This window comes from Siniperca chuatsi, linkage group LG13 (genome assembly GCF_020085105.1).
Source record: "Siniperca chuatsi isolate FFG_IHB_CAS linkage group LG13, ASM2008510v1, whole genome shotgun sequence".
In the NCBI taxonomy this organism is placed as follows: domain Eukaryota; kingdom Metazoa; phylum Chordata; class Actinopteri; order Centrarchiformes; family Sinipercidae; genus Siniperca; species Siniperca chuatsi.
The window spans coordinates 17,493,031-17,507,567 of record NC_058054.1 but is presented as its reverse complement, the minus strand read 5'-3'; the positions used below and the strand labels follow the sequence as shown (position 1 = coordinate 17,507,567).

Genomic DNA, 14,537 nt, shown 5'->3' with positions numbered 1-14,537 from the left:
GCTTTGCTTAAGTATTTTTTAAAAGTAGATTCTGACTGAAGTTTAGCATGAACATGCAGTCAGAAATGTTACAGTCAACCGTATTCTATACACTTAAACTTTATTGGTGCTGACTGTACTCATGGGCTTGATGTTGTGTAAGGTGATAATAAGAGAATAACAGTGTCCATGTGTGCTTTCACATTATACCAGCAACATATTTTATGTTGACATATGTAAGACCTCCTACAATAATAACACTGTCAAAGAAATACATACATTTGGCACTGAAGGTTGTATTTGTTTTTACCTTCAGATGGACAAACGCTACACGTGGACGACTGTCCTCATTCCAAACTCCAACTGGCCCAGCAGCCCACGGCTCATCCTCCGTAAGATGCCAGCACCAACCTCCCACAGTGACTCCCCACCTCACTCCTCAGCTGGCTCCCCACCTGGCTCCTTCACTAGGTCCCCCCCAAGATCTGCCTCTTGTTCCCCCTTTAGAGCCTCCTCCAGCTTTTTCCCTACCTCCTCCCCTAGTTCTTCCCATAGTCCCTCCCCTAGCCTCTCCTCCTGTAGCTCATCCTCCACTTGCTCCTCCTGTAGCTCTTCCTCTAGATCTTCTCTTAGCTCCTCCTCCAGCTCATCCCCTCGCTCTTCTTGTAGCTCTTCTTGTAGCTCCTCCCATTACTGCATGTTACTAACTCGACATTTTCTCTATCCCATAGTTTTGTGCTTTCTCATCTCTCTCATGTCTCCTGTCGCTTTCAGCAGGTATTTTTACCTCCGGAGCTGCAGAAACTGTATCTTTGGTTGTGGCTCACCTGCTGCCCTCTGTGTTCCTGCTCAACATCTGCTACTACAATTGTTGTTATTGGCTTTGTTACTATTATTGTCATTATTATTCCTATGACTGTCATTCCTATTATTATTAAATAGTTAAAGTTACCACCAGCACTTTCAGCTCCTCCTTCCCCCACTCAAGTCCTCCAGGCAGACTGGGCACTGCCTGATCCCTCCACTGTCCAACCAACATGGCTTCACTCTTTGCCCAGTTCACCCATGCTGATGAGGCCTTTTCATATAACGACAGGGTATCCTGCAAATGTTGAAAATCCCCCTGGCTGGAGACAAAAATATTAACATCTGCATAGGCAGAAACAGTAGGAGGATGATCAAGACTGGAGGACCCAGGCAGTGAGGGACCACTGAGCCTACCTGCACAGCAAGGGTTTAATAGCTAAGCTATATAGTTGACCTGAGATAGGACAACCCTGTCTAATCCCTTGCCCCCATCTTCACCACACATTGAGCACCCCTACACAATAAACCAACCCAAGCCAGAAAACCATCACCAATACCAAAAGCCCAAAGTGCAGAAAATAAACAAGAGTGATCCACCCTGTCAAAAGTATTTTCCTGATCCAATGAGACAGTACAAGACTTACACACATCAATAACATCTCAAATAAGAAAAATGTTGTCCATGATTATCCTGTTGTGTCCTGGTACACAATAGGTTTGATCTGTATGTACAATTATTTCCAGGATGTCCTTAAGTCTGTTTGATAAAGCTCTGGAAAGCACCTTATAGTCTCTATGGAGGGCCTCTAGTTCTTAAGTAAGGCCAGACCTCCGCAGGGAAGGCACTGCTCACTGACAGGAGACAGAGAGAGATCATGTGCTGAAATACTCCAACAAAACACCATGTAAATGGCAATGGTATTCTAGAACTGCTTATAAAAGTCAGTGGAGAGACCTAACAAGAGCTCCCTTCACTCTCTGGAAGGAACTCACCTCCAACCTCTTCTCTTGCTGCAGATGACCTGTAGTGGGATCCGAGTCTCTATGTAACCCTTCTTCAATATTCCTAATGTTGGCTTCACGTTCCTGAACTGCTGCCTTGATCTTAGCAGTGGAATGGGAATGTATGCCTTACCAAATGTATGCCTTACCAACCTCCCACTACAGCTTCAAAGAACTAAAATCAGCTTTTTTGATTGTCCACTGCAGCCAAAAGCGCTGGAAGAAATGTTTGTTGTTAAAAAGTCAGTAGGATTTAACCCTTTCACCTGGCGAAATGATCAAGTCTGTCCTGACAAAGTGGTGTTCTGTGAAGCCAACTGGACTTATGTTACTGTGCACTAATCGGGAGCTGAGACTTTGGGATATGTAGAACCTGTCCAATCTAGCGGCATTCACCCAATTATTGCTGACCCTCACCTATGTGTATTGTCTGGATTGCGGATGTTTGACCCTCCATGTGTCTAACAGGTGTGTGATGATACTGTTAAGGCTCTGAGATGACTGTGGGTGGGGTTCCTCACTTGTCTTGTCCACAGTGAAGTCTAGAGTGCAGTTGAAATCCTCACCAATGATGAATTGATCCTGATGGTAATCCCTAGCTATTTTTTTAGCAGGGTGAAAAAACCTATTCTCTCTGTTCCTTGATTTGGGGCATATATGTTAACAAAGCAGAATACAGAGCTCTCTATTTCTGTTCTGACAATCAACAGCCAACCTGTCACCACTTCAGTAGAAGAAGAACAGTTGCATTTGCAGTTGATCTAAATAGAATAGCTACCCCTGCACTAAAGTTAGTGCCATGGCTAAGGAAACACAAACCCTCCAACCATAAGCCCCAATCTATTGCATCTTTTGGATTAGTATGTGTCTCTTGCAAAAACAACACATCCGTCCTTTTTTGAGTAGAGACTTCAGAGATTAATGCCATTTTATGCCTGTCTCTCCCACCATTAATGTTCAAAGACCCTATCTTGAGGTTCCACATAGAGAGGTCAGAGAAGAGAAACAGACAAGATGAAACAAGCAGAAAACTCGAAAAAAGATGAAAACACTGTGGGATACACAATCATGTTACTTTTTAGTCTTTTATGTGTTAAATATGTGTCTAAAAACTATTTTCACGTTTATCTGGATGACATTCTCATCTGGATGAAGAGACCCATATTCAGCATGTTCATCAGGTCCTGCAGTGCCTCCTTGACCACCAGCTCTCCGTCAAAGCTGAGATGTGCGAGTTCCATGCCTCCCTTGTCTCATTCCTGGGGTTCGTTCTCTCAGCCAACAACATCCAGATCGATCAAGGTCAGTGCTGTGATTGAGTGGTCTACTAGCCGTAAGCTAGTTCAACGTTTTTTGGGGTTTGCCAACTCCTACAGACATTTCGTCAGGAACTTTAGCACTTTGGCAGCCCCCCTGCATGCTCTAACCTCCCCCCATGTCAAGTTTCAGTGGTCTCCCCAGGCTGATCTGGCTTTCCGGAGGCTGAGAGAGAGATTCACTTTCGCGCCAATCCTCACCCTCCCTGACCCCCACCTGCAGTTTGTGGTGGAGGTTGATACTTCGGATGCAGGAACCCTTGCCTTCCTGTCTCGGAAACTATCCTCTACCAAGAGAAACTATGACGTGGAGAACAGAAAACTGCTGGCTGTTATTGTGGCACTGGAGGAAGCCAAGCATTGGCTGGAGGGAGCCAAGCACCCCTTTTTGATTTGGACTGATCACAAAAACTTATGTTGACATAAAAGTAAGTCCGGACTGCCAAGCAACTCAATGCCAGGCAGGCTATGTGGGCCCTTTTCTTTAATAGATTTAACTTTGTTTTGTCTTACTGTCCATGTTCCAAGAACCTCAAGCCGGATGCCCTGTCCTGCCTGTTCGGTCCTGACCCAGCTCACAAGTCTCCTTCCCACATCCTGCCTCCTTCCTGTGTGGTTGGGGCCGTCATGTGGGGGTGCTTGAAGAGAGGGTCAGACAGGCCATTGCCAACTCCCAGGTAGCGGAGCGGTAGTGTCCTTCCCACTGGTTGTTTGTTCCTCTCTCTCACCGCTCTCAGGTCATTCACTCCCTCCCCACACCTCCCTCCTCACCTGTCACCCTGGAGTACAACGGACCATCTTTGTCATCAAACAACGCTTCTGGTGGCCGTCCATGGAGAAGGAGGTGGGGGAGTATGTTGCCGCATGTCCTGTTTGTGCTTAGAACAAGGTCTCCCAACGTCCTCCTGCGGGGCTCCTGCATCCTCTTCCTTATCCTCACCTCCCCCGGTCTGACATCTTCCTGGACTTTGTCACAGGGTTGCCCCCTCTGAAGGTAACACCACCGTTCTTGCCCTCCACCAAGGAAATGGTGGCGGAAGTTCTGCTCCATGTGCTTTGTTTGCATGGTTTCCCTAGGGATGTGGCATCAGACCGGGTTCCCCAGTTTGTGTCCCGGTTTTGGAAGGACTTCTGCTCTCTGCTTAGTGCCACCATCACCATCCCCAGTCCAATGGCCAGACTGAGCGCCTCAATCAGGAGCTGGAAACCGGCCTTCGCTGCCTCATCTTCCAGAATCCCACCACTTGGAGCAAGCATCTTATTTGGGTAGAGTTTGTGCACACATGCCTTGTTCCTCTTCTCGTCTATTGCCTTTTAAGTGTGCCCATGATTACCAGCCACCCTGTTCCCTTCCTACATTCCACCCTATTTCCTAGGTTATGTCATTTATTCATTCAGTACATCCTGTTTTATTTTGTTACTCACCTCTCCTCTTGTTGCAGATCACTTCACTTCCTGCCCCTGTGTTCTTCCCACCTGGTTGATTGTCTGGCCCGCCCTTATTAGTACCCATGTCTTGTTATCACCTCTCACTTGAGTATTTAGTTTGTGTGTTTCCCTCACTTAGTGCTAGTTCCACCCTTATTTCCTTGTACTTAGTATATTTCTGTTTTTTGGATTTTGCCTGTTTTCCCTGACCTCACCTTAGCCTACTCCTTACTGGATTTGTTTCCGGATCTCTGACTGATCACCTGTGTACCGAACCTGTTACTGTCACACCATCCTGTTTGTGAGTCGTGCATTTGAGTCCTTTGCCAGTGATTTCACCAGTTGTTACAGAATTGTTGAGGGTTGCATTACACCATTATTAATTTTAAAAAATCTGACGTTATCTCACAAATCTGAATATGCCACAACGCTTTACCAAAATAACTCTGTTAGCCAACATGGTTCCATTAATAATCAATTAGTACTAAAAATAAACAAGCCCTTATATTGTGTGGAATTCAATACCATGCAATGATATTCATTAGGCTTTGTACTGTATATTGGTGCAAATACATAGAATATGACTTTTGAGCAAAAACCTGTAAAATGTTCAGCATAGAATAAAATACGACAATTTCCATTTAATTAGCAAGGTTTAATTCTGTAGAAACAGCTGTTTCAGAGTTATTACTTTACACTAACTAAAAATGGGGAAATCATACAAAATATCTCCAGAAACCAGCTGGCAGGTAAGCACTTGTGTTGCCCTATATGTTCCCTCTGTCATCAGACGACAGTAAAGGAGTTCAGGTTCAGGAGTAATAGTGGCTACAGGACTGTAGGCTTTCTCAACACTATCATTTGAAACTGAAAGAAAAGACACTGTATTACTTTTGGCTCGTCTTTGAATGTAACACTAAAAAGAAATGTGGTAGCAGTCTTGGGGTTTGTTGAGACAAGTCTGTGTGCGAGTGGAAAGGGTTGGCACAGAGCTTCATTCACAGCAGGTCCAGGTCTCATGTTGCTCATCTGTTACATTCAGTGTGTAAAATACAAAGATATTTTACAGATTTCCAAAACCATTCCATTAAAAACAACAAAACAAAACTTTTCTTGGATATGCATTACCCTGAGAATACTTGTAAACATGAGAAGTATTAGCAGTACTATTTAGAAGCTTAGACAGTCTATCCTCAAGAATTCATGCCTTGACCTTAGTGGTGGCAATAAGCAGAGTGTAGTCTGGGTTTTCAAGAAACTGCTGTCTGAGCTGCTGGGCCTCTGAGCCAATGAGCAGGTTGAAATGTGTGGCGAGGTGGCCGTGCAGTTCAGCAGCAAAGCAATGGTCATGTTTATGTCACTTATTTCCAAAATCGGACTTTGTTTAAAAATAATGGAGAAAAACAATGGAGAAAAACTGTAAGCAGGCCAAGATGCTTAATAATCTATGGACACCGGAGAACCATATTAAGATTTAAGATTAAGGTCACTGCCCAGACCCTAACACCCTCAAAGGTCTATGCATACATGCATTTTTATATTATTTTACATTATCTAGGACAGTCTTTGCAATAAGTGGAGAATTAATTTGTGGTGGTTGACCCCTGGGCCCGGTCATGAGCATGTTTCTCAAATTATGTATGGGACTTACATGTGTGCACATCCATAAAATTTTTAGATAATATACTTAATATAATATGACAGCACTGACATATTATCACCTTTTAAACTAATATGGAGAACTTGTTTGTTCGAAGTTGGCTATTTACACATCTAGCAGACATGGAGCAACAATATCATTCATTTGGAGTTACGTTTCTGGCCACCTGGCAAATATAATATAACATTCACTACAAATAGTCACTTTCTTTTAGCTCTGTTTTTGGTCTCTACCAACTCCTGATGGAATTATCTGGCTCTTTAGCTGCTAAATTCTCCATTATGTTCACCAGCTAGCTGCTATCTGTGTCTGTCTGCCGTTTGGTGCTAGGCGGGTAGCGTACAGTGAGCTTTTACAGCTTTTTTGCTGAAAACAGCTGCCTGCTGCAACCTAAAATGATGTTATAAGAGCAGTGAGAGTGAACCAAAACAGTAATGTTGTGGGCCAGAAAGCCAAAACAAAGGTCTGTAGAGGAGAACTGCAGAGTTGGTTGATAATTCTCTGTGGATTTGTCCCTATGAGCGCCACCTTATCATACAAGTAGTCATATGTTCCATTATTAATATAAAAATATTGATTATAGCAGTTTTAAATTTTGTGTGTATTCATATAAATATCTATGTCATAATGTCTTATTTGTTTAATATTGATTGTTACTAGATTGCATTGAATATTGCTGCAGTAGATTAATGCCCAAGATTTTTGAACATGTTCAACAATCATATTGGACATGTAGTGTAGCTTGTGCATGAGTGTTTCATTGTGACACAAGCAGGTAACGAGGAAAGACACAGGACACTTTCGACAGAGTCACATCATGCTTTTATGACGAAAAACGGTTCATTTACAAGACAGACCGTATATAAAACATACATTGAAATAAAAAAAGAACTCATATGTGTTTTATAGACAAGTACATTATTGTCTCATCCTTCCCTTTGAGACCAAGCAGCCATGGGACTGAGCAAAACATGGGTGATCCCTGGAGTAAAGAAGCAGCAGTTAAATCCTATATTACTATACCTACACTATTTACAGTTCAACAGTCATTTTCCTCTGTCAGACATGGCAAGGAGGTCTACAGATTAGATGACATGATATGGCTAATAGATCTAATATGTACAGTTTCTGTTCTTCACATCCAAGGATCCAAACATCACGGTGCAAAATATGCATTTTATAATTCATGTACAGTCTGATGTTCTTGAGTCCAAATTTGGTACTTATTGTATAACAGTCTCTATTATGAGTCAGTCATATGCTTTAATGATTGAACAGATGACACCATTCAATCCGACAAGCTGAATAACTTGTCTTTATTTTATCTCTGTATTTAATTGGAGCGCTCAGCACCCATTCCTAGGTTTCAGACATCAGCAACAACTGTGTCAACAAGGAACAAACATGTTTTAGCGGAAAAACTAAGAGTGATCAATAAAAAATGTTCTGAAATGTTTAACGAGGTCGGCGCCAGGTTGATAGAGAGACAGAGAGAAAAGACAGAGACAGAAAAGAAAGAGAAAGAGAGAGAAGAGAATAAGTTTACCCCAGCCAAATTTGAGACATAAACTTCAATATTTCCCATTAGAGGGCTTCAACAAATACAGAGCTATACCAACGACAGCTTCCTCTGAAGAGTGGGAGAGGTAAGAGAGCGTTACATCGGCTCAGACCTGGAACAAAAAAGTCGAAATCTGGCACCATCTCGTTCTTAAAAGAGGAAAAGTGAAATCATCTTAATGTGGAAACCTAGGAATGAGTGCCAACCAGGTCTGTAAGAGCTCTGTACGCCTCCTCCTACTCCAGAGGGACTGTGGGAGAGTGACAAGGTTCAAGATAGATCAATGAAAGTATGCCATTAATAATCCTATCCCCATATAGCATTGATCAGTCCCACCATCCTGCTTGGAATATCAATCATTTTATCTACAGCTTCCACATCTGAGCAGATCCTCTGTGTGTGGATAGATATGTGTAAAAGTACAATCATCCCAAGTAAACAAATGCTTCTTTCCTAAGATCCACACTCCACATTTAAATATTCAGGAATGCAGGTGCAGGTGATTATTTTCCCCTGGCTTTAATTTGTACCAAATTAAAAACACTTCAATGGTCTCACTTGCTCATACAGTAGGTTTGTTTCAACCAGTCCCATGGCCAGCAACAATGGCACCCATAGCTCTCTGTACAAGTGTCGGTGAGAGTTTGGCAAGACCAATCACTGTATACAAAAGGCATGCATAGATTAAACCTGCTAAGACCACAAGAAAGAAAGTTTTTTCTCTAGAGAGGAACCGATTGTTTGCAATCAGCTCTCAGTCATGTACAGAGAAAGAATGTTGCTGTGACATTTTATTATGGTTTGTTATTGTTTGTTATGATGGTGGTAAGACTGGCGGGGGCATCAGAAAGTATTTGTCTAGTCTACAGACTGAGTTCCAGCAAACCAGGTCAGAACTGTTGCTTTTGATCATCTGATGGAAGCCTCTCCTGATAACTCTGCTTCCCTCACAGGTAGCTGAGAGCAAACAACGCCCAGACACCCAGAGTGGAGAAGAGATCACGCTATGGCTATAAGAAAATCAGTGAATCACTGATTTATGAAGCTAACAGTCAATTTTGCTCTCTTCAGTGTTTCACTGTATGAGACCCAGAGCTGTTATTTATTTATTTTCCCACCACATACAATACTGGTACATCAGCATTATGGTCCCATTTGTTGCAGTTACTCACATTGACCACTTGGGGTCAGTATTACCACATAGAAAGGGCTGCACTTGCAATTGTCTGGTCAAGGTTAAGATGAAGCAGTTGTCTGTCCAAGGTGCTTTAAACAATCCTTCAGCAATGCTCTACTACATTATACCAAATGATACCAAAATATCAGTAAACAATGACTGCTTTGCATTACCACCTCTTTGTCCAATTAGAGAAACCACCATACTTACTCTATCTAACAAATATGTAAAAAGCTCAAATAACATAAGCCTCCAGTATTTGTATGACACACTGTTCTGAGAGGTCTGTTATGGAAATGGGACAAACAAGCCAAGTAATCACCCAATCAGCCGAGCTCACTTCTCCGTCATCCCATTACTGCTCCTCTCAGCTCTGATAATTCAACTCAAGTCTAATCCAAACACAACAGCAGCTGTGGGATCTGGAGTTGAAGATGGATTCATTTACAGCTAATATGGAGTCAGAAATGACAGGAAACCAAGGCTGTAGAGCAGTCTTAAAGGTAAGAATAAAATAGTTCTTTCTTGGCTGAATAGTAAGAGAACAGCTGAGAGGACTGAAGGCAAAACCTCCTTTAGTTGAGAAATAGAATGGAAACAATGTTACAAAATTTATAGAAATGAATAATTCAGGCTTGGCTGGTGATGATGCCATGATTATTGGTGTCTCAGGGTTTGTCTTATTTTAGTCTGCGTCTTTGAAGAGTTCCCCAGTGGAAGGTATCCTAAAAGTGAGGTTGCTGCTGCTGCTGCTGTAAATGGGGCGTCTAGACTACAGTACACCAACCCCCGGCAAGGACGAACCCGAGGAGGGAGCGGGGGGATCGCTCAGCCTATTTTCTCAAGTATCACGGCAGAGGAGATGAATCAAGCTCAGCTCCACTGGTATCTACAAACACCGAGACTGAGGCGATGCCAATGTGTACTGTTATTTTAAAGAGAGCTGCTAAACAATTGTTTGGCAAAGTGTCAATTCTATCAATTAGAACAGAGCATGTAGCTTGAAGCAAATTGAGTTTCTACAGCTTTCAATGACTTGTGGGACTTGAATACATACAATGCTTATTTTCAACCCTGACCAAAATGAAAATGTCAGTTTTCAGTGAATGGATTCCTTGTGAAAATGACTCAGTGTACCACAGTAGGCAGAAAGAGTGTAGGCTCATAATCACGGTATTACAACAACCCAACCCCCCTTTCTACATCTGTAAGTTAAAGCGTGACAAGATATCATCAGAGAAAATACATACAGTACAGTCCATGGGTTTTCATATCCAGAGAAAGACCCCAGAGTGGCATTGCGCAGAGCGGGAAAGTTCCAGAAATGGTTTTTCAGGAATGAGTAGGGGAACAAATGTTTTTTTTTAGGGAACCTGGGTCACCCCTTTCATCTTTTGTCTCCACTGATCCAATCACTGCTCCGTGTTCGATGGCATCACGAGGAGCAACAAATCATAACACGACAACACTGACTCATCGACCATACAGAACACGTGTATACTACCACACAACCATATTCCAGCCTAATACTGTGAACAGGGACAACAAGGGTTGGAAATGTTAAGAAGACAGGGAACAGGAAGAAGGGAGGAGGACGGTAAAGAGGGGGAGAAGGAGAAGAAGATAATAAAATGAAACACAACCTCATCTACTCTTTGTGATTGATGTTTACACAATAACACCATCGATAGTCACTACAGACATTCTCACTGTCTTCTACACCTAATTTCCACTGTAAATACGGGGGAATGGAAACACAAGAGGGTCGGCTCAGGGAGAGGAGACGTCCATGAAGGCAACGTCCTGTTCTCAACACAAAAATGGCCGCTGACACTGTTGAAGGTGGTGTGAAAACCAGGCCAATTTGTTCATCTATTCTCATTCGGCCTCATGAATCTTTAACAGCTGTTCAGTTATTCATCCTGACACAGAAGCCGAGGTTTCATCATCCCTCACAAGGGACAAAAATGGAGTTTGCAGGATTTATTTGCAAAAGTTTTGAGAGTTTGAGGTTCTCTCTTACCTGGGGCAAATTATTTACCTGTCTTTATGCAGTGTTGTAGGTGTACTTTAGATCAGTGGTTCCAAACTTTTTACAGTATTAAAATAACAATATGTACTTGCAACCTTTCATGACATGTTGCACATGTCAGTGAGTTGAATAGCACCAGATATTTGTAAATCCTTCACTAAGTTTGTGTGTAGAGTCCTTCCTAAGTTTGTATTAACTACTAGCTAGTTTCAAAACAGGGATTTGCTTACTTGAGTTGCACCATTAAAACGTAAGAAATGTCTTATATATGGAGAGAAATATGAGTGTTTCAGAGTATTCATTTAGAATGAGCGGGAAACATATAATCATACTAACCTAACCAACGTTATTTGGCCATTTAGTTTAATGTTATTGGCATTAGGCATCATGCGTTGTAATTTGAGCTATAGTGTGTGTTTTGGTGAAATGTGATTTAAAATCTTTCCAGTTTACATCATTAAACAGCAATTTGATTAATTGTCAGGTCAGATATGTCGACCATATTCCATTACTTCTTGGCAACTAGCTAGTTTCAAACTAGTAAATCAGGTTGCCGTTAAAACCTGAAATGTCTTAGCTCTTAAAGATTTTATTTTATGTCTAAATTGATTACTAGGAAATATATATATATATTGTCTAGTGAGTGGGAACGTTATTAGGTGTTGAGAACAGAACAGTCCCACACGGAGGATGGGGAACTTTAAAACGGTAAACAGCCAAAAGGTCACGGAGAACAACAACTGAGGAAATTAAAATGGAGGACAAACAAGAAGCAACAGAACACTTCAAATAAAGTTTTTTGTCATTTTTTTGTTTGTTTTTAAAACCACAGTACTACTCTCCACTATACGATGCACATGGCGTGGGTAGGGTTAACACGACTTCATTTACATTTGAATACTCGATCTCCAGCCAGGGACCCCTCCCAAAGGAGGACCCAGTGGGGGTGTGTGGGGGTGTGGGGGTGAGGAGGGGGGATGCACTGGGCTAGGGGCAGAGACATTCGCACACCGACCGCCTCAGAGACAGAGAGAGAGCAGTCAGCATCACACTTTGTGATTGCTGTAGTGCTTTATCAGTTTGTATGTTTAGTCATGTGTAACTGTGATTGTTGTTTCTATCAATCCAAATAACCTTGTTGTGATTTTTTACCTCTTCTGTGTGTGTGTGTTTGTGTGTGTGTTTAATGGGGTGCAACTTTATGCAAGCCCAGTGACAGCAGATGGTCTTGTGATCATCACGACAGCTTGTAAGATGGCAGTAGCACTAATTGTTATTATATAACTGAATCATGCATGCGCTACTGTATAAAAAAACAACCTACACATATTATGGCTTTGTTTCTTCACTCACAAATTTACATCAGTTCTCTCTTAGAGAATTAATTTTGGCTTTATGGCTCTACATACAGTATTGCTGGAATGTAACAGAGTAAGTATGTGTGGTTACACTCACTCTGTAGGGTAGTTACTTCACTTTTCCTGAGAAAAGGTGCTATACATGTGTTGCTATGTGTGTTTTCCACTACTAGGATGAGTGTGTGTGTGTGTCCTCTGTCTGCCTCTGAGTATGACCCAACTCTCCAGGCTGCTCCCCCCTGGCAGCGCTGGGAAGGTCAGGCATCCACCAACACAGCAGAGAGCAGGGACGGAGGGTAGAGGCCGGCAGGTCGACCCTCTCCTGTTGATGAAAGAGGATGAACGTAGCTTGTGATGTAAGGGAGAGGAAGAAGAGGTCACATTGACTTTTTTCTCCTCCCTCCCCTTCCACACAGCAACCCTCCTGTGGCCACCAGTTCGGTCCCTCTTGCGATCTCCTGTGTTGGTTGCTATGGTTACTGTGGCGGCCCGTGTCCGGTGGGCTTGACTTCCTAACCAAACCCTCCGGGCCGCGGGCAGCCACAGCAGCTCTCGGCCAGTGCGCTCGTCCCAAACTCACACAGCTAACGTTGTCGCAAAATCTCACAAAGAAGAAAAGGCCAAATCATGTTTCTTTTGTCTATTTGTCATCTATGTGAATGATCCAAATCTATTGCTTCTTATCAGATATTATTATCAGATCATATGTTACATCCATTAAGCTTTTGTTTATTAAAACAAATTACATATGATAATGTTAATGAAGTGTTTGACCCTATAGAACCCTCCTCACTGTTCAGCCGTGGTCAGAATAGATAAAGGTGGCTGTTACATGTTTTATAGAAAAACATATTCAAACTGTCTTTCAAAACAATTTGTTTTATTCAGTGGTGTGATCTTACAACTTAACTCTCAACTGCGTTTCTACATGCATGATTCTTAACAAGGCAGACTTTAGTAGAGCATAGCTACAAATTCTATAACTGGATGGTAGCCAGGTCTCCCTGCATTACATGTCTTTTAAAATCCCTGACTGCACAGAATACAGTAAAGGGAACTTTAAATGAAACAGGAAATCTTTTTAATTTTCTCATTAATGTAGCTGAGAGACAGGACTACCAGTATTCCACAGCTCAGTAATCATGCTGATTTCCAAAACTTATCTCCTATAATTCTTAACTCTATTAATCTTATCAAGCATGGATGACAAGTAGCTCTTTCGAATCTATCAATACTGTTGTTTCTTACAGTATCCTTCAAACATGCTTTTCACCACAAGCTGAATAAAACCACTGAGAGGCAGAGAGATCAGGGTCATTTTGTTTTCATTCATACAAATCAAACCAAATTAAGTCATGGCTCCAGTTTTGATGTGGGCACTCAATTTTGAATAGAACCATAGACATGAACCTATACTGTGATTTCAAACTTCTTTGCGAGTCAGTGGCTGTGTGTGTTTGTGTGTGTCAAACACGTTTTTGGGACGTGCTCATGCCTCCCCTGAGGGACCCCTGGCTGCGTTGTTTCATATCATCTTCATGTTGAACTTCCTGGTCCCTCCTGAGGAGCCTCCAGTGGCGGGTTCAGATTTCCGGAAAGAGTACTCCACTGTGAAGTTGTTCTTGCGTTGGCCGCGTCCCCGGCTCCACACGAACAACAGCAGGAAACAGAAGAGGACCACCCCCAGGAAGGTGATGCAACCCATTGCCGTGGAGACCAAGATGGTGGTCAGGTCCAAGGTGAACTTGAGGAAAACACGCGTGCTGTTCAGATTTGTGTCGTTGAAGAAGTCGCCGCTGTACAGCGAGCGATTGAGAAAGAAGGCTGAGGCGGCATCTAGCGGCTGGCCACGCACTGTGAGTGTGGCGAAGTAGGTGTCATTGCCTCCGGCGTTACTGGCGATGCAGATATATGTTCCGCTGTCAGTAAGCTGGGCGTAGCGGATCTCCAGGGTGCCACTAGGGAGAACAATAATGCGCCCTGAACTCTTGGCTGTGATCCGTCTGCGCTGTGGGGAAATCCAGACAATAGCAGGTGCAGGTTCTCCTTCTGCTCGACACAGAAAGCTCACTGGCTGGCCCTCACGAGCGATCACCTGCGGGAGGTGGAGGAAAGGAGTGCATAGACTAATAAATGCAAGAGAGTCAGAAAAACACAGCAGAATATATACACAAAAAATCTGGCAGTATGACAGAATACTTTTTGTGCTTGTAGAAG

General features: G+C 42.7%; 1 protein-coding gene across 1 annotated transcript in view; it reads right to left on the bottom strand.

The window, feature by feature from the left end:
- Positions 1-6,997: 6,997 nt before the first annotated feature.
- The window catches only part of LOC122886277 (leucine-rich repeat and immunoglobulin-like domain-containing nogo receptor-interacting protein 3), a 38,343-nt gene continuing 30,803 nt past the window's right edge, over positions 6,998-14,537 (bottom strand). The window contains exon 4 of the mRNA XM_044218243.1: positions 6,998-14,415. Within this exon, the coding sequence (XP_044074178.1) occupies positions 13,846-14,415 (570 nt within the window). The 3' untranslated portion in view covers positions 6,998-13,845. The remainder of the gene's footprint in view (positions 14,416-14,537) is intronic.